At 39.4% G+C, this 21,409-nt stretch overlaps 1 protein-coding gene across 4 annotated transcripts in view; it reads right to left on the bottom strand.

Annotated features, from left to right (window-relative positions):
- Window positions 1–12,989: 12,989 nt before the first annotated feature.
- The window catches only part of Jph1 (junctophilin 1), a 74,942-nt gene continuing 66,522 nt past the window's right edge, over window positions 12,990–21,409 (bottom strand). Inside the window, exons 5-6 of one of the 4 annotated variants that reach the window (XM_063257470.1) lie at window positions 15,455–15,550; window positions 12,990–13,663 (exon numbers count right to left, since the gene is read on the bottom strand). In XM_063257470.1, the coding sequence (XP_063113540.1) occupies window positions 15,470–15,550 (81 nt within the window). In that variant the 3' untranslated portion in view covers window positions 12,990–13,663; window positions 15,455–15,469. Of the gene's footprint in view, window positions 15,318–15,454; window positions 15,551–21,409 lie in introns of all 4 variants that reach the window. The other 3 variants (XM_063257469.1, XM_013143770.2, XM_063257468.1) reach the window with 3 other exon arrangements.

Genomic DNA, 21,409 nt, shown 5'->3' on the forward strand with positions numbered 1-21,409 from the left:
TTTATATTTCTGTCTCTTGAATGTAGGTGTATGGCCCATTTTGAATTACTTTTAATGTATGATATAATGCTAGTTGAATTTTTAAAAAATTTTTTATAAACAAGAAGTCTTAAAAAATTATATCTGTATAGAATATTTCTTCCCTTAGTTTTAATTCATTTTTCTTCAGCAGAGATTTGTTCATTCATTCATTCAGTTGGAGAGTATTAATTGAGCAATTCTTTGTGCTCAGCTCAAGGATAGAATTCAAAGGGGGTTTCTGTTTCCAATAAGCTGACAGTAGAGGGGAAAGAAGAAAAAAAGAAAACCAACAATTATTATGTGCTACAGCAATAGGAGAGTTTCTTAATGCATCTTGAGGACACCAAGAAAATGTTTCTCTGGGAGAATAATGATTAACTCAAGCACTGAAGTAGATGGTAAAGCTTATCAGGTGGACAAACAAAGAGAAAGTGAATACAGGTGGATGAAAGTCCATGTGAAGAAGGCCATGGAGCCTGTGGGGCAGCTGATGGGTGTGCAGTCATGTACTTGCAGTTGCTGTCCTAAGAAGCATCACGCTGGGGAACCGTAATTGAATTCTGGCAGTGAAAAGCAAAAGCGACAGACCTCATCACAGAGGTTTCCGCTCTAGCTCAGATGAGATGTTAGGACAGGCTCAGCTCAGTCAGAGGTCATGGAAATGGAGCGGGGAGGCAGATTCAGAGAATATTCTGGACCTTAGGCCCCGGGGTTGATCCTCATTATTGAAAAGAAAAATATTTTGGAAAGTGGAATCAATAGGAGCTGGTGATTGACTAGATTTGGGCAACAACAAGATGCCTAGGACAACAGCTCTGGGGCCCTGGGAGATTTAGGAGTGTGGTTCACAAAGACAAGGAATCTGCTAGGGTAACATCTTCCACAATTTAAGTCAAGCCTTTCAAAAGGCTTTAAAGAGGATTAAATATTCTTTCCTCAAAGTCCAATTCAATCCACTGAATCATTAAATAGGAGAGTTTCCTTTACTATTATTAAAATATTAGTGAATCTCACTGCAATTTCCCCTCTCTACTCCGTCACCCCCCCCCATATTCTTTTTGCAAATTTTTGTTGAACTTGCCCATTGCCCCTGGGGAGGAACCCAGGACCCCTGATTCCCAGCACAGCCTTTTCCCACTTGACTATTCAGTAGTGTAGCTGGATATAGCTCTGGCTATGTGTGGAGTTCCTCCTGACAGTGAGGAACTTGCCAGCTCCTGTGAATACAGAAGAATTTGCCTTCCTATTGGTTCCCTTAGTAAGAACATTGCATAAAACCAGCAGATGCCTTGGAGGAGAAAATACTGCTTGTTAAAATAGGAAATGCAGATAATTGGCCTGCTTCTTTTCATCTGCCAGTGGGGGCCTGAAAACAAGTCACCACTGAGTGTAGCTTTTCTTCAGTGCAGCTGTGGCTCTCAGCACCAAGCGTCTGTCCTCTGAAAGTCAGGAACACACTGATCTGAGCTGTAAAAACTGATGGCTAATGGCAGTGTAATTCAATATGTCATTCAAGAGGCTTTACCTGATGTACTGTTTGGTCAGGGGGGTTGTTAGAATGGTGAACCAGCCAGGTGTTTTCTGCTGCTTTTCGCTTGCTGTGACCTAGCATCTCAACAGGAAGATGGTAATGGATATAATTACCTCATTCTCACGACAGATCCAGAAAACCAAAGTGAGCCAGAGAGTCAATGAGTGGGTTTTTTTTCCACTAGACTATAAGCTATCTGAGGACAGGGCAGTTACATTTTATTTGCATGTTTCCTATAGCACCTAGCATAGTGTTTTTCTAGGAAAAAGCCAAATTCAAATTGATTCACCTAACTTACCTTCTTCAGAGGAGGCTGAAGTTTGGTCACATTCCTCTCGCTGAGCTCATTCTTGGGTGAACTGATAGGGCTTTAAAAGTGCATTAGGCCATGACTTTCCAGGATTTCTAGGGGGTACAAGCATAGGATCATCTCCCTGGCACTTGGGGAGGCAGGAGAATCAATTAAAAAAAGAGGAGCTGGTGAGCTATCATCTAGATCATTTTCACCTGGTGCCCTGAAAGGCAGGCTCCCTCCCTGGGACTCTTACAAGTAGTACTGATTTGCTGGTTGCTTTGTTGGTTCTGATTGTTCACAACAGTTCCTCCAGAATCCTTCACAGCTTGCTCTGTCCATTCACCAGGCTGGGATGGGCACAAATCAATAACAGGCAAAGAATCATAGCCACTGAATATGAAAAGCCAGCAGGATGTCTGGCCCAGGTGACTCTCCACAAAACAATCTGCAGAATTCTTAAGGAAATGGGATTAGAGCTTTAAAAAGGCTTCCTGAAACCCAAGAACTATAGTTTTTAAAGAAATTTAATTCAACAGATGGATTTTGAATGCTTATCATTATTTTTAAAACCCTTATGCTGAGTGCTATGAAGAGTGTGATAGGTAAGATTATACCCTCCCCCACCAAGGAGTTTGCAGTCCATTCAGAAGGAAAGGTATGAATAACTAGACATGGTACAAAGGAGGATACACAAAGGCTCACATGTTCCTACTTTTTTCCTACTTCATGTTGTCTTTAGGACGTTGCCTTAGTTATTTTTCTCTCACTCAAAGTTAAAGGGGGACGGTTAATTTAGCTCACAGTTTGTAGAGGTTTTTAGTTCATCAGTGGCTGGCTGCAGTACAGAGTGGCATGGCAGAGGGGCACTACAGAGGATAAACACTTTATGACTGGCTTAAAGTAACAAGGCAAGGTACAAAACAAGTCTCCTTCTGTCCCTTACATTGTATCCAGGCTATGGGATTACAGCAGTGCCAAACCAATCAGTGAATCTAATAATGACCCAGTTTTAATCCTAGCCTTGCACTGTGCATCAATCACACACTAGACTCAGCCCCACTTATGACTGCATGAGGCTTTGGGGGAACGTTAGATACAAGCCATAACAGAGAATCTATTGATGCTCAATAACAGATCAGAGATCCTTGACACATGAAGTGCTGTTTAAACTCAGATCTGTGAGATGAGAACATTCTCAGCACTGAGGGAAAAAATAGGTAAAACACTGGGCTTGGGAGCAGTGTAAGTAGACCCATGTGGCTTGAGAGATGTTATGGAGATGTGGTTGGAAGTGGCTGCAGGTGGAAAAGTAGAATTGCAGACCTAGGTTATCAAAAGGCATGCTTAGGTTTTAAGGCTTCTTACATTGCTTTTAGCTATGTGACCTTCAGGCATCTTCTACATATACAAAGGAATGTTGCAAGGACTGGGAACAATGTATGTGAAGGGCCAGGGGGGCACTGGGGCCTCCCATTGCAGGTGTGCTGTCTTCATAGACAGCCCAGAACAGCATGGTTTGTCTCTGTGTCTGTATCTGTTGGCAGGGTGAGGTACTGCGGATTGAACCTAGAGCCTTTGCACTGAGCTACATCCCCAGCCCGGTTGCCCAGACTGGGATCAAAGTTGGAATTCTCCTGCTTCAGCCTTCCAGAGTACTGGGATTACAGTGTGCACCACCATGCCTGGCTGCACACCTGTATTAAGATATTTGGGGTTGAAAGAGTTTATGTGTGTATATGCGTGTGTATGTGTGTGTGCGTGCACGCACATGCATGTAAACTGCCCCAAGAATGAACGGTGGCTGCACTGCAGCCCTGAGCACATATTCTCATCCACCATTCTAGAAATGAAGATGCTCTGCAAGGGGACTGGAGCACCAAACAGAAAGACCACTGGGTTGCAGTGCAGGCCGAGTAGTCCTGTGGAGAGGGTGACTTTCTGGAGTGGGTGGACTTAGCAGAAGGGAATGTATAGGGTGCTCGGTACTGGTGAGCTGTCCAGCCCAGTTCTTAGGAATGAGTGTCTTATACCCTTGCTGTTGGGCCAGTTAGCAATCTCCAGAACAGACCAGCTATAGAAATCCTACCTGCTGCAGATGTGCCCCACTGTCCCCCACACCCCAAGAGTGACAGACCCAGGCCTGGACTGCTCTTCCACCTGGACCAACTTTGAAGGTTCTCTGGGTACTTGAGCTCCCCTGAGTCAGCTGAGGTCCTATTGGGGTTGCATCATGGGCCAGCCTCCCACTTCCACTTCCAAACCTTCCCTCCCTGGTACTGCCATGAGCACACTTCCAGGCTTCCAGTCTGAAGCCTGTCTAGTACCCTTTTCTGGAGCCCAATTTTGACATCCAGATAATACTCTGCAGCTTGGCTAAAGGGCTATAGGATCAAGATGTTCCTGAACTTGCCTTCAACTCTTAAAAGCCAGGTATGCCAGAGCCGAGTGTGTACCTCTCTATGTGTATGCGTGTGTATGTGTGTGTGTGTGTGTGTGTGCATGTACATGTGCATGGTGGAGGTAGCTGTCTTTGAAGCTGCCCCGCTGGGAGGAGGGCGTGGGAAAGAACAGAGGGTGGGGCCAGCTGGGCTGAGGCTTAGTGTTGGGGAGGAAGGAGATTTAGAGTGAGAGGAGGACACTTCAGTCCTTCAGTGGCCTCAATCTTCATAAAACCCAGTCCCACTTTTGATGGCTATAAAAATCTTGTGCTTAGTTATAAATATGAGAATGTTTTATCAAAGTGATTTTTTCCCTAAGATATGCTTCTTAAAAATAAATTTTGTATTTAAAGTATATGTGATATTATGAGATCCATTTAATATAGTAAAATGGTTACTATAGTGAAACCAATGAACATAAACTTCAGGTTAGGGAAAAATGAAACAGATTTAAATAAATAGAGCATTATAAGCAAAAAAGTATGCCTGAAAGGACTAGAGGTATGCAAGATGGAGAGCCTAACTTCTGTCAGCCCCACCAGGAGAGATGACTCCACTGGGATTTACTTTTAGTTTGGATTGTGTAAGAAACCAGTTACTCTTTATTCCTCTTTATAAATATTAAGTGATTATTTGGTAAAGCTGAGAGTGCTCCTGGAAGTGTGTCTTACCTCGGGCCCGTGGGAAGCTGGGAAATCTGGGTGATTGTTCTACAACGCCCTCCCACCCACTTTGTGCAGAGCAGATCTTGGGACCCTGCGAATGTTCTTGCACATCCAGACAGGAGGACACAAGTCTGACAAAGTATCTCAAGGTTGCCTGGCTTGCTTCTGTTTGAACAGACTCAGTACCTAATTTCCATTGAGCTTTCATAGTGCCTGACCAGGGCCTGCTGTCTGTGCTGTCCTGGCTGAGTTCTCACAGCCAAGCAAAAAGCCAAGACTCAGCAGGGAACTGGCACCTGTGGTAGGATGACATGCTTTCTTAGAGTTGGAGAACCTTGTATCAGAAAGTGTCAGATCTGGTCCTGTAAATTACATAGGCCCTCTTACCTTATTTCTTGTAATTTCTAGGGCAGCGAAGATGCTGGTATGCATCTCTGAGGGGAGATGACAGGCTCAGAGCTCAGTTTTAGAAAGACTAGGCTTTGCGCTCTGGCAAATCCTTGCAGCAGTGGTAGAGGGGTATCTAGGGGAAGGGAGGCTAGTTGAGGTCAGCTGTGATCCCCCAACTAGTGGTGGTGATGGAAATAGATGAGGAATCAATGGAGACTTACTAGAGGCAGGATGAGTGGGAGGTAACAATGGCTTGGACAGAGAAATCTGGTTTCAATCCCTGAGGTGAGGTGGCTGATAATGCTGTTAAAGGAGACTGGGAAGTCAATTCTCATAAACCCTATGACACAGGTTTCAAAAATAGAACTGGTTTCAAATTCTAGCCATATTACTACTAGCTGTGTAAGTACTGCTGGATATACGAGTCATGCCATGGAGTAGGATTTGTTTCTTAATATGTGAACTCTGGGATAATAGCGATTATTTTATTGAGTTATTTCCTGCAAAGAATAAATGAGGAAACATCACAAGGCGTTTACGACAGGCCTGCACAGCAATGAGCACTCAGTGAGTGGTAGTGACGAGGTAAAGTATCATTAGTGCCATTTAACAACAGAGGCTGTGCCTGCAGAGGAGTGAAGGGTTCTAGGCACGCTACTCAGAGAAGGGTCAGTGTTTGTGCTCAGGTCTGTTCAGGGTCTGGATGCTTGGAAGGCCAACTATCTGAAGCGCAGAACAGAGTCAGTTTACCAAACAGTTTAGTGGAAATCATTTTCTTCTTTTTATTGCTATTTTAACAGGAGCTGAGTTTTTTTTTTTTTTTTTTTAAACGGGTACCAGGGATCGAACTCACGGCCACGCACTTGCAAGGCAGGCACTTATGCCGCTGAGCTAAATCCCCAGCACTGAGCTGAGATTTTTGTAAAGGAGATTAGACCATAATGGGATTTATTATTGATTTAAAATGAAAAGTGCAATAATGTTATTAAGGCTGTTTCCAAATTTTTGCTTCCCCAGTCTTGGAATTTTGGTTTTACTGCTTTAAGGGCTGCAAGATTGCTGCTATAAACCAAGAGTGGGATAGAAGCAGGAGGGAAATGAGACGTTTTTTGTGAGAGCAAAATATCTTTATTGAGAGAAAGAAAGTTTGTCTGAGAGACAGAAGGGATCCCAAGTGGGTTGTCCAAGACTCTGATAAGGGGGGTCCAAGAGACCCCCCTTAAGGAGAAGGAGCAAGGAGGGGAGGGGCTTACAAAGAATTAAGAAATATCATATATATTACCAGCTCCCCATGATGAATGTAGTCATTATGTACCACAAACATGTTCTGATAAAAAGAGAACAAAATGATTGGTGCTATAGCATAAGGCATCAAATAAATCTATATTCAAGACAGAAATTAAAAGAAAAAAAAGAATGGCAGCACCACTGAATTCCCTGATATCTTTCCCTTTTATTAGGCAAGAAAAACATTTCTGGAAGACCCAGTTGAATTTCATTAGGCAGAATTAGGTCACATGGTCATGCCCTTGGATTTAAAGACTGGGAACACAAGTATCTGGAAAGGAAGAACAGGATACCTGATAATTGTTCTGTAGCCTAATGGGAAATTTTTACATTGCGGATATTTTGGCGTCTTACAGAATTTTGGTTGATTTATCATTTAGTGGTAGATCAATGAACATCTTCGTGGATGAGTAGGTAGGTAGTCACTCTGTTTCCTAGGAGATAAGAGAACTGCTGAAAGGCTGAGATGATTTCACTTTTTTGGTTTCCCAAGGCCTACAGAAATTTTAATTTTCCCCGCCTCCAGTAAATAAGTAAATCTCTCCAAATGGGTAATAACTAAGACATTGGTAAGTTCAAGACTGAACTTTGTTGTTGCTTTCAGTCTCCCTCTGAGTTTGATTGAAGGTTTCATTACACAGGAAGCAGCGTTTACAGGAAAGGCAAAGAAGCCTGCTGCGCCTGGGCGGGAAAGGGTTGGGCTGCCCTGATTAGTACCAGCCCGCTTGCCCATAACCCTGATGGCAGGCAAGACTCAGGCTCCTTCCTGCAATGAAAAACACCTTTGACCCTTCGTGATTTGGTAACAGATAAGTCAAACACAGTTTAAGTATCAATTCCTTGTTATAAAGTGAATGCGATAGTCACTCACTTCAGAATTATAATAAATCATAACCTTTAACTCCTCTGTAATGATACAAAGGGCCTGAATTAGTGCACATAACCACAAATAATTTTTTTTCTGAAGCATTCAAAAAAATGTCAAAAAGCTAGAAAATGGATGGTAGTGATTGTCAACATGCACTCAGCTTCTCCAACCAGAAACCTGCAGAGTTGAGCCCTTCCCTTCCTTGCTTTCTACATGTGATGGCTCTAGTTTAATTCTTTCTCTCCAATGTTGCTTTATTCTCTCTTTACTCCCTATTTACTCTAAGGTAAGTAAGAATTATGTTCTCTCACATCAGAAATAAGCACTTAGCATCCATTCTGCCACCTACCCATCTAAATATGGCCAGTCTTTCCAAGGTACAAAGACACTTTCAGCAAAGGTCAATGATCTGGCTTTCTTGGATACATGATCATGTTGCTTGGCCACAGTACCAAGCCCTACGTTTTGAAAAACAAAAATGAGTAGTATCTCAACAGTATTCCTGCATATGCTCAAACTGTCTCACTTTTCCACAAAATAGTCAATTTCTCCCCTTGTGGCAATCAAAGATAAAAGAATTGGGGTACTTCAGCCTCAGGATTTCATGGGAAGTGGCCATCTCACATTAGTGTGAGCTTTCCAAGGTGAGGTTACTTGTGTCTTATTAATATAGTCTTGAGGTAATTAGCATTGATTCACCACCTTATGTGGGACACTTTAAGGTGTAAAAAGGGGACATCTCAGTTTTCAAGGAGCCCACAGCTTTGGGGTGAAAACAGAGAATAACAGATGGCTGCATTGCAGGGTTGCATGCTAGGAACAGAGCAAGATGGTCAGGACTCACTGAGCAGGAGCCTGGATGCACAGGGAAGCCTTCCCAGAGCTGGAAAATAAAGACGTGAATTTTAGAAACCATCTCCTTCCTCTTTCCATTCCAGCTAGGAATGTAATCAATGTGGAAAGCACTGTGGTTCAATAGTCTCATTTTAATTTTTATTTGCATTTTCCTGGCTACCAGTCAGGCTGAGCTCTTTTCAAGTTCACTGACTTTGTGCATTTTCTCTCCTGTGTATTGTCCATGCCTTCTATTTGTGGAAAATCTCAGCATTTTTATTTAAAGCCAGAGCCCTTTATCCATATTCATAACCACAGCAATTAAAACATAATAGCTAGATCCACTAAAACATTTCTTTTTATCAGTGACAATACTGAGGCCCTTACATCAGGTATTTATTCCTACAACCAAGAGTATAATCATTATAGTAAGCCCTTGCCAAACTTGTTTCTCATGTACCTTAATTGTATCTTTTTATGATGTGGCTTTTGTGAATAATAGACATTAATGAATAGCTGTGCTTAGTGAATAGGATGAGTATTCTATGTTAGTGAATATTACTAAGCTTCTTACGAAATGCATCGATAAGCAATGTGTCTTCTGATGACTCTTCGGTGCTTCAGATTTTAATTGCCTGCCATTAGCTTTTAAGAAGAAACCCATTTGCTTGCAGACACTACTACTTATTCTATATGCACAATACATTCTTTAAGGCAGGACCTGATGCTTAATAACCATGTGTTTAAAATTGCATTTACATGAATTAAAAGAATTGAATATGTAATAAATGTTTGATGACAGAATAAGTAACAATTGTGAAAGGCGGTAAGTGTTCATTGCAATATGTTGAGAGTATCACATCAGAGTTTATTACTGTTACTGGTTTTGATTTGTATAAACAATGAGGCAGATTATTACTATTCCCATTTTAGACACCAAAATCATCCTTAGTGTTCCAAAATGAACACAAGATGATTGGTGCTGGCCAATCCAGTGAATATGGGGTGAGACTTGAAATAAGCACATGGTTGTTTTCATAAAAAATGCTGTCTGAGAAAGTAAATAGTGGTATGCTTGAATTGAGGAATTTCTTATATTTCAGTCAAACTACTGTTCTTAATCTGACCTCCTTACCAAACTATGCCAGTGACTTACATGTGGAAGCATCTTACTGGCCTAGGGAGATGGATAAGGGAATGATGGGTTTGGTGTAATACAGAGCCAGGTTTTGCAGGGGACTAAGATATGAAGGGGTCTACTGGGCACATGGCAGCATTAACATTCCTCAGTGTTTGGGCAGGGTTGCAGAAAGGTTTGGAGTGCTTCCTTTACAACCTACATAGTTCTTAGGATGTCAGAACAAAAATAGCTAACTTAGCTTGAATGAACCAATGGAAATCCCAAAAATATAGTCTGGTAGGTTTTTTTTTAGATTACTAATACATTTGGTGAAAAAATGTAGATGTGATTATTAGAAAACATGAAGATATTTCTCTGCACGGAAATTCTAATGGAAGAAAGCCAGCTTCAAGTTGACACTGAGAAATGAAAAATTACACAGAATCCTTCACAATCCAGGTACCAAACTGGACACATATAACATCAAGTCTTATTTTGAGCATAAAAATATCTCATGGTTTAGGGCTTTCTTCTGTGAGATTACTTTGCAAATTCTTGCCTAGTTTCAGTGAAGAACAATACACAAGTAATAATGGCTTATCCTTTTGAATAATGTATGAATTGGAACCTTTCTAACCTCTACTAACTTTTTTATTTGACTGACTGACCTGCTGTAAAGTTGCTTTTAAAAGTCATCTCCAGTACTTAGGTTATGGATTCCACCACCTGTCAGCACTACAATAGTAGCTAGGGCTGAACATCTTGGCCTTTATCAACTTTAGAAACAGCTACTTGACCTTTAGATACTTGTTCTGGTTGAATGCTGTTGCCAAATGTGCCCAGCATATGAGAAAATCAGATAGCCTTTGGCTCTCTACTGTTGCTTCTACTGCATACTTGATGATACTTGTCTATCAGATTTTCTTAATATGTGCCACAAATGACAAGGATGTGACATATGTGCTTCTGAAGCAGAAGGCCCCCATTCCTATTCCTTGAGCCCATGGCATCATGAATTTCAGTGTTCAATATGTTGACAACAAGCTTTCTTCCTGGGTAAGAAGAAAGGAAAGAGCTATGTATCACACTGTAATTTCCTATCAAATTCATCTCTGCATCTATTCTTTTAAAGGACTGTCTGATACGCGCTTTTCCCAGTGAGTATCTTTAACAATCATCAACTGAACTGATCACAGGCTTACACTTCGTTAATTCTAACAGTTCATCGAAATCAGACTCATGATCCAAGAGAATGCCCAAGAAGTTCTATGAAATACTGAGTGCTAGAATAACATCACAAAACTCATCTAAATCTTTAGGCACTACTGTGCAATTTCTTTCTTCCTCCCTTTCTTTCTTGATGCTGTGGATTAAACTTGGGGCTCACTACATGAATACTCTACCACTGAGCTATAGCCCTAATCCCTCTAATGTGCAATTTCTGTGTTAATTCTGAGATAAAGTTCACCCATACCAAGTTGACCGATGTCTTTCTTACTCAAGAACACCAAGATATCAACTAGATGCTAAACTTCTAGTAAAATATTTTTAATATATGTAACAAGATTATACAGAAGTTTATTAGATTCTACTATGGTTGTATTAACTCAGCACCACAGAGCTTAATGACAGAGATACAGACATAGGTTCACAAGACCCACACTTCAATTTTTGGATTTCAGGATGTTTGTCACATTTGTGTGGCCAGTGGGTGACAATGTGAAATAATGCTAGCTAATATAAGAAATGAAAAGCAAAGTAGTCACATTTGAGACTGCAATACAGATTTTTCAACTTTTTGGCTATGTGATCTTGGGTAAATCATTTAACTGCTAAGAAACTTTCACCAGGATGTTCTAAGAATCCAGTTGGGCACTGATATGTAAGCTCTTTGTAAAGCAAATGATTATATTCTCTATACGCAAAACTGAATTTTAGTTTTAGAAAATCTACTCTACGTATGGCCTTTGAGAAAGTGAGAAAGATGTATAAGGAAACCAGTGAAGAAAGATCATACCTAATTGCACAATTACTTAGCCTTTGCAGAAGTGCTGTTAATTTGGGCTCTCAATGTATTTTTCCATGTGTTTGAGAAACTAAAAGGAATTTATCTTTTCCTGGTTAAAACTCATACAAAGTAGTTAATATAGTTCATACATAAATAGTTTAATACAGTGCCAGGCACTGTACTGAACACTTAACATACAGAAGGTCATTTTATCCTTAGTCATCCGGGGAGGTTGGTGCTATAGCTACACCTATTTTACAGATAAGGAACCCAGGAGTACACTTTTAGAGAAGGACCCACAATCAGTCCTGACCAGAGCCAGAATTTCACCCATATTTACTGCACTGATCAGTAGTCACTGTATTGTTTGCTTTTTTTTTCTACTCTAATCAGGTTGAAAATACTAAAATACTTTTCAGTACCTTTGGAGTGAGAGGGAAATGTCAGATGTGGGTAATTCTCAAATCTAGAACAATCAAATGGGAGCCTGATGAACCATTATTCTTACCGGCAGAATATCTCACATCTAACACCATCTATTAAACTGGAAAAATGAAGCTATCCAACTTTCCAAAGCACAGCAGGGAAGCTGCAAAAGGCCCTGTGTCTGCCTAAGGAGCCTATTCACCACTTCGCTTGACAAACAGTTATTGCATTAAAAGGACATGTGAAATATTTTCCAGGTTTCCCAACCACATAGACTTTACCCTAGCACTGGCTACAGCCCTTACAGTATGTGGTTTGGACATGAATCTGGAACCAATAATCTTTCTAGCACCCTGTGCCTGCCTTGCCCGGTTCAAAAATCTCTTCTGTGCTTTCTTCCCTGAGAATGGGCTGAGACTAATTGTTTATGTTGCTAAATCTGGTAAAACCTATAGGCGATAACTTTGGGCATTATTTATATGAGGGTCTCCTATATCTTAGGCCTACACAGCAGTGATGAATTGGGAACATGAAAGGCATGGTTGGTTTGGTGAAGATTCTTTTATTATTACTGCATAGGCAACTTGCCTACATAGTAAGCCAGCCTGAGTGGGCACCCAAATGGCTTCAAAAGGACAGCATGGCTGGAAGTGTTGGTGGCAGTCAGGTGATTCAACTTCCCATTGTGTCCGACTTCCAGAAGTATGTTGAAGCAGCAGGGACCATAGCAACCTCTTAAATTATTTGGGGCACAACAGTGAAGAACTTTAATTAGCTGAAAAGTGCCCAAGCAGGAGGGAATTTTTCTTAAAAATAGAGGAATAATGTTAAAACTCTGCGTAAGTGCCCTAATCCATTTAATGAAGGTATTAGAGTAATGAATGTTGTTTTGCAAAATTATTTGGAAGGCCCATGATGAAAGAAATGCAGAGAGAAACAAAGGAGCACTACCTCCACTGTCTTCTATGTGGCCTCTTTGGGGCCACCCGTACCCCCATTTCTACTGTTAATTTTTCAGCACATCTCTTTGAACACCATCATCACAAAAAATGTCCATGTAGCTCAAGACAGTAATTTATTACTCACAAAGGAAACACACTTTCAACTTTATTAATAACCAACTTTTTTTATTAGAGCAGATACAGTTGTGAAAACTGTACATTATACATTTTGGTTTCAAGGATTATAAATAAAGGAACTCACGGGTAGGGAGTTCTTTTTTCACAGCAAGAAACTTTAAATAAACAAAGTCATGTTTTATTAAGTACATTGGCAGACTTCATGTGCTGTCCAAAATGTAGAGTACAGTATAACAACCCATTAGAAAGAGCCTTCATGTAAAATACAGCTGTGCACATTTTAGAAAAATACCAACAATTTGAGCTTTGTTTTAAAAAAGCTTATAAATCATACATATATTTATAAATGGAACCAACATGCTCACTTTATAAACATATCCTTTAATTATCTGTTATCCATTATTTCCAAAACATTACACATTTTAAATAAACACTTAATAAGACTAAATATTTTATTTTCTTTAAAAAAATCAGCTTTCCATTATTAAGGAGCTACAGGGTAAGGAAGGAGCAGTAAGAGTTCTGAGAGTTTTACAGGAACTTAAATGTTTGTTCTTGGGTAAAAATGTACTTCCTAAATTTAAAAGTCAAAGCAAAATGTAAAAAATAAATATACAAGTTGTAATTTTTCATTTGCTCTCTTTCTGCCTTCTTCTTTATTCCATATTGGTCACACCCAGGATTCTCAACATATTGTACTTCTGCAAAAGACACCACTGGGTTACTACCCTGCAGGTGACAGAGCATGCGGGCCACACCTGTGCTAACATGGGGACAATGGAAACTGTCTCTTCTGCATTGAAAAGGTAAAAAAGATTCTGATTAAACCCATGCAAATCATGAAAATATTTAGGAAGAGCTCCCCTTCTATAGGTAATGTCTTAAAGAGATTTAGCACATACTTTTCCTCTCCTGATTTCTTTTTAAATAATTATTTTTATAAAGAACACATAGTTTCTCTAAGTAAGCATGCTTCTGAGAAGTAAAGGATAAATTATAAAACAGCAAAAATAAAATCAGAGTATGTCAGCAGAACAAAGGATTGCAAAAGACAAATATTTAAAATAAAAATGTCTAAGCTTTTAAAATTTGAAATTAAGTTACAAAAGGACTTTGAAAAACACAAAAGGCAGAAAATTGAGAGGCAGTGATTTAAGGAAGCTTTATGCTCTACCTGAATGTATTCAACAAAAATTTAACTTGGGGAAAAAAAAGAGACAAGCAGTTATTAATAGCATCTTGCTTAACTTTCATGGGAATTAACATAGCCACTGACAAGATTTTATTTGGTTGTAAAGTACGTCAGCAATGAAACTGAATCCTTTAAACACTGATTACCACAATCCATGCAACATTTTATACTTCTTAGAATTCTGTTGTCTTTCAGTTTTTAAAATTTAGCACCTCTTAAAAGTGCATAAATAATTCATCTCAGTAATATTAAAAATATTTAAAATAAGTTATTTCTTAGGAAGGTGTAACATCTTCCTCAGACCGCTAAATTTTAAAGATAAATAGGCTTTCCTAGGTTTAGGAAGAATAAATCACATGAAAAATGATGTATTGCTATCAAAATAAATACATCTTTACTAGCATTTTGTTATTTCTTTTCCTTGAGATACAGAACATATGTTTTGTCCAGCCAGGATTGCAGGTGGTAGATGACTATACATTGTATTTAAATAAACAGCAAAAATTAGCAGAGTCGTGCATAAGCAAATGAAACGTTTTCTCCCAGAACATTCCAGGAGATGTTAAAGCAGCAGGTCATGGCATAAGACTGGTGAGTGATGCTGCTACCTATTTCTTCTAATAAGATAGGAGTGAATGTTGGAACCACGTCCACAGCAACACAATCCTCCGACTGCATTCCTCGGGCAGTCGTTTCCCCAGCTCCCTACTAAAAACGTCAGATGGTAAAATAGTAAGACAGCTGTTGACTTCCATCAAAAAAAAAAAAAAATGCAGCTCCATACATTTCCAGTTTAGTCACACTCTGCTAGGACAGATGGAGTAGCCAATGCCAAGAACTTCGCCGGATGGGGTTGCTTCAGCAGATTTTAAAAAAGAATTGTTATTAAGTTTTGCTCTTCAACATGGCTGCGTGCTTCAACTCCCAGAGAACCCCAAAGCCATAAACATTCCCGGGGATCTGCACAGGTCCTCGGGCTGAATTTTCCAAGTTTCATCTCTCTCGTGATCCCATCCTAATTCCAAGCCTCCTTGCCTGTGTCTGAGTCTGACTGGGGTGTGCCATTTAAAGGGCTGACGACAGCACGGCAGAGAACTGCGGGCTAACACCACTAGTTGTCATTGACTTCACTGAAGGGTCAAAACAGTTACAGCATTCAGTAACTACGTTGAATCACATTCAGGCACAGTCAAAATTAAAGTGAAGGACAATATGTCATTGTTCAAACAATTACCAATTTGATTATGAGAATAGAATGTTTTTAATTGTAATTTTGTATAGAAATTAAGGCTTTTCTTACCTTTCCTAATTCCAATCAAGTTAGAAAGTGGACAAAAAGAATGGCCAACCCGATATTCAACAGCATGACCAGGACAATCATGACTGAATTGGGGCCCTGGAAACGAAACAGAGAAAAAAAAAAATAAAAAACAAGCATGATGTTTCCCTGTTAATACTGCTGCATGACCAAAATATACTGCCAGAAACAATGATCAAAAATATAACAGATATGGCTGGAGTAACTAAAGCATGAACAGCAGTTCCAAAAGGTATAAATTAAAAGTGGCAACATTATGTTTAGATGGAGCCATTGCTGCACTTCTACTTCAAAAATGAAGCCAGTCTTGATTCTGTTAAAAATGCTTTTATGAACGTCCTACTCCATTAACTTTGTACAGAGGCCAACAGTCTGGGTTGAGACCGGTAACTGGTCACTGTAAGAAGGCCGGGCGCTAATGGAAATCTGACCCCCTATTTGTCGTCAGGACTCAACTTGGGACAGGGAAGAGACGCTCCTTGTCAGAGGAGTTAGGGAACAAAAGCAAAATCTGGACAAGGAAGCTTCCAAGGGAAATGTCAGAAAAAACTCAAAATGAGGTACTCTAACTTGCTTTTTTCCTAGTCCTTTTTGGCTTCAACTGTCTCCTGTAAGTAACAATTGCAAGGGGGAAGGTGAATGCTTTCAGAAGTTACTCTTACAAATTTAACTTTTCAAACCAAATCTCAGAAATCGAGTTACTTTTAACAAACTGCAGAATCTTATTTCAATGACTATCACTATAATAAATACCAGAAAGGCCAAGGTCCCCAAACTTGTTTAAATAAACCTTGTATAACCCATGTGTTGAGATCTGGCCCATGGAGAATTCTCCTTTATTAGAAAGACATGATCTTGGTATTTACCATTCATAGAGTGTCTAATTCATAAACAGCATAAGTGTTCCAAATTGGCCTCATGAGGGAGGCAGGATAAGTAATTTTGCTGTTCCTATTTCATGGCAGAGGAATCGATTGTACAGTAGCTGGATATCAAATAGGATTATGTGGAGACAGTGCTATAGAGACCTCAGCTGCATTTTTTTTTTTTTTGGTGGCCAGGGTGAGTTATAAGAAAGACTGGAACTGGGGCTGGGGATTTAGCTCAGCGGCATAAGCGCCTGCCTTGCAAGCAGGCAGTCGTGAGTTCGATCCCTGGTACCGATGAAAAAGAAAAAGACAAAAAAAAAAAAAAAAAAAAAAAGGAAGACTGGAACTGCCATCAAGTGCTCCTCTCCCTGGATCTACGGCTGGGCTGAGGTCACCTGCATCACATACTGATGGAGCTCTCTTACTAGCATCTTCTTGGTAGAGGTCAGAGTGACCAGTTCTTTCTCTGTCGTATTACTTTTCACATTTATTACCATCTACTGTCACTTTCTTATGTGGACTCTGCTCTCCACAGCAGCAAAGGCCTTGTCTTACCACCTCCCATCACTACGTATAGAATGCCTGATCCACAAGAGTGCGGGGATGCTCAATTCATTCCAGCAATCAATACAGAGAGAATCAGCTACCTTCCAGATCTTTCCCAGGGGCCCTGGGTGTGTTGTTGAACCAGCAGGTTAAATTACTAAACAAATGAGTGACTAGGAAAATAGAAGGTGGGAGAGAGAAGCAGCTTTCTAGTTCTCCACATGTTCCCACAGGTGGTACCTGCATGGCTCTCTCATTGGGTGGTTTGGACCACTGGTGGTACAAATGGATTTAATCACATTACTAAGCTTTGTACTAACAAAGTTAATAAAAAGCTGTTAGATGGGATAGTCACATACATACCAGCAACGATCAAGCTGGTTGGCAGCGAGACATACAAATTAGGGTCCTGTTATAACATGTTAAACTCCAAGGCAATGGGAAAAAAACAGGTTTTTATACTGCCTGGCAGTGACTGTATCTAAGTAATTACTTTTTTTAAAAAAATTCTTCACATGCAACTAATTTTACAGAGCTTCACAGAAGTTAGGGTCTTTCTCAAGGTTCCTTAGACTGGTTGGACAAATCTGAGCTACAATTAAACCTTGGTCTGTCCACTTAAGCGCTCTAGGCTCTTTACATCCTTATGAAAGCCTCAGGTCTTAGTTTATTTTACATTTTACTGTTTTGAGACAGGGTCTTGCTATGTAGTTTGGGCTGGTCCTGAACTATGTAGCCCAGACTGGCCTTGAATTCTTTTAAGTGCTAGGATTCTAAGTGCTGGGATTACAGACATGTGCCACTGCACCTGGCTTCAGGTCTTAATTTAAAAACAATTTCCCATTAAGTTCTTTATGATCAGTTTCATCTATTTAATTTCCCCAGTATCAGGAAAACATCAAATCTTCATAATGACCAACCCCTCTTTCAGAAGATTAGTGTTCCAAATTAGTAGGAGGAGTCCCAACCTATGTAAGTCTTTAATTAGGTAACTTCAGGGCACAGAAATAATGCAGAAAACTTTTACCTGAAAATAATGGAAATGATTTTTCAACATTGAACTCAGCACAGGTATTTTAAGAAAATGTTATATTACTACATTTTTTGATTAGGTTTTGCTCATGAATGTTGATGTTTGGGATAATCTCAACTCTTTGGGCCAGTGTATTTAGTGAAAGATGAATGACAATATACTCTGTAAGACCAATATGAGATGTACAGCTCAGTGTCGCACAGTGGTCTCAGATAGTGGAATCCCAGGGAAAGTAGCTTTGGAGAAGCCAACTTTAAAAGCTTAAGGTGAGGGTTGGGAATGTAGCTCTGTGGTAGAGACTGCCTAATATGGGTTTGATTCCTAAAACGGGGTGGAGGAACCACAACATAACACAACACAAACAAAAGAAATGAAAAACTTGTAATCTTTAACTCCCATTTCATAAAACCTCATAAATTTGTTTAGTATTTTGGGTTTGTATATTGTCTTGGGTTGAATTTAGCCTACTATCTTTCTTTATATCTGGCTCACATCTCATTATATTGATAATCTAGATTCAATAAATAATGCGTGAGTGCTTTACATACATACATATGTATTTTTCCTACTGAGCACACATGTATTTATCCTGTATATATTCCAACATGCATGCATATTTATACTACTAGCATAGCTCCATTTATAAAGTTATTTTTAAAGATGACTCAGTGAGAACAAGAGTAAGCCTTCATAAGAGGTTCAAACAGCAACCAGGTAAGAAATAAGAATCTGGGACATTAAGTTTAAAGGGCAGATATCAAGCCGTGACCTCTATGTTCTTCAGATAGTTGAGGCAGGATATCAGGTGAAAAGCTTTAAAGTGAAGTCCTATAAATATGACTGTGGTGGCCAGTAGTGGCTTAAAATAGCAAAATAAAAAACAAAAATAATAAAACAAAAACCCCTCAGTCTGCTTTTCTAGACTGGCTGGGACAGGTATAATGGAAAGAGACACAGCAGAGCAAAGTTTAAGTCCAGACAAGATGAAATTTCCAGGTGACTGGCCTGTACTTTTCTTTTTTGGTTGGGTCTTTCTATATAGGGAATGGCTGTGACTTGAGACCACATTCATAAGTGAAATAAATCAGACTCACATGTGTAAACATTGTATTGTCTCCCTAAAGTGAGAAATTGAATGAGTTAATAAGATCCAAAGTGTACAATACATACTGTGAAATGGGAAGAAATTGCTCAAAAGGAAAGCGAAACTGGAATGGGGAAAGGAGAAAAGAAGGGAAAGGAAATATATATATATATATATATATATATATATCACACAAAATAGTTAAGATAGTTGTACTACTAATTGCTATTCATTCACTGAAAAGAAAGATTTCTGCCTATATTATTTGATCAATTTTTCATGTCTATATCTTGTAATATGAGTAGGTACTTTGAAGATAACAATATGCAATGTACTAACCATTGATGCTCTTCTAACAATCTTATTTTGAAATTCTATACACATGATTTCTATCATTTTTTTTCTTTACAATAAAAGGAAAGTTTTCAGGTGGTTAAAGAATAAAAAAGAGGAGGTAAAAATGTGAAAGAGATTCTAGCTCAAGAAATCTTTTAGAGATAATCTTTCACATTGAAAATGGTGAAGAATTTTTTGCTCAGTTATTAGGTTTTATTTATGTCAAACCTAAAACTTCTTTACCTAAAAGTATATACAAAGAGCAAGCTGATTTTAATAATAGCAAAATCTGATGATATGTGTATGTCCTTATTTCTTTTTTTGGTGAGATTCAAACTTGATTGAACAGAGATGCTCTAAATTTTCCATAAATTCAAAAGAAAAATTAGGTATATCTCAAACTTGGAAGCTGATCACAGAAATACATTTCATAGTAAGGATGAAAAAAGTTTAGCCAATTTTTAGAGTGGATGGAATTCCTAACTGGAGGAATAATTTGTAGCCTTAGTAACAAGGTTCTAAAGATGGTTCTGTGGCTCCTATTACAGCCGCTGTGTTGCAAAATCCTACAAAAATTTCAGGACAACATATGCCTCCTGGGACACGAGTCCACAGGCAAGCATTGCCTGCAGGGCCGACAAATTTCTTACAGAGATACCTGTGAAGGAACCTTCCCCATTTCTCATACTTAAGCAAGTCATTTATTTTCAGTTAGTTTGTGTCCTAGAAGATGTTCTATATTTCCAGGAGATCAACATCTAAACAAATTCTAAAGATGGAACAAGTCTATTAGAATATTTAGGCACTGTGTATGTTTCAACTTGAACAGCATTAAAAGAAAAAAAAACAGGCAATATTTTTAGGGCACTTACTCTGCTCAGCACCTTAATAAGCATGAACTCATTTAATTTATAACAACTCCATGGCACAGATGAGGAACCAAAGGCACAAACCAGTTAGGAAACTTGTCCAGAGCCACATAGCTGGAAATCTACAGACTGGGATTTGAATATAGGAGGTTTGGCACCAGAAAACATGCTCTTCATCAATAGCCAGCACTGCTTGAGTCACATGAGATTATGGTTGGTCACACAATACAAAGAGATTCTGACTCAAACTGGATCTCTCGCCTGTCCACTAAAAATGAAGAGCTCTGATTCATTCTGGGTTTCCCTCAAACATCTGTTTTAGTGTGAATGTTTCCATGAATTTTAAATCGTTATTTATAAACTTCTAATTCACAAAGTCCCTTTATATCACAATCTTGCCAATGCTTCCTCACTTTAAAGGTCAGTCACTGACTATCCTTATGACAATGGTGTTACTAACATCTGTCAGGAGTGTCAAAGGTGCTATCAGTTACCACCAGGCAGACAGACTTCCACGTAAAGATGCCACTTCCTGTCACCCATACAGGCAGCCAGAAGTTCAAGGAGCCTGCAGATCACTGAGCCCCTGTGTCCTTTGGTGTGTGAAAAGGGATCTGGGGACTGACCGTAAGAGATGGAGGATGCTTGGCTAATTCCAAAAATCAGAGAATTCCTCGCATAAGTAAAACAGGTATTTGTTTTCTAAATAAGGAGGCTGTGAATTTATTCAACATAGTGCTGTTTTACAGAAGGTGTCTTTTAGGTAACAGTTTGGTAACTCAGATAAGCAAGACACTGGGGATATTCTTTCCTTGTAGAGATCTAGAAGTGAACCCATAATTAATGCTGAGGTACCCACCTAACGGTCTTACAGTGTTTGTATTTCTCACTTGCAAGTCAGGCAAACTAGTACTGATATGTATGAGAGGTCTTAGCATGTCTCTTTGAGACAGGATCTCACTATGCAGCTCAGGCCTTGAGCTCACTTTGTAACCCAGGCAGGTCTCGAACTCTCAGCGATCCTCCTGCCTCAGCCTCCTGAGTGTTGGGATTACAGGCATATGCCATCAGGCCGGGGTGAGGCTTTAGTATGGATACAAATGCTGAATGTCAAATGACAAACAAATTATTAAATTTAACAAGTATCATTATACTATCAGAGTACTGATGTATTGATGTTAAACATTTTTTAAATGAGTG

The sequence above is a fragment of the Cavia porcellus genome, unplaced genomic scaffold, assembly GCF_034190915.1.
Source record: "Cavia porcellus strain 051 isolate PalLab524CR breed Dunkin Hartley unplaced genomic scaffold, mCavPor4.1 scaffold_10, whole genome shotgun sequence".
NCBI classification, from domain to species: domain Eukaryota; kingdom Metazoa; phylum Chordata; class Mammalia; order Rodentia; family Caviidae; genus Cavia; species Cavia porcellus.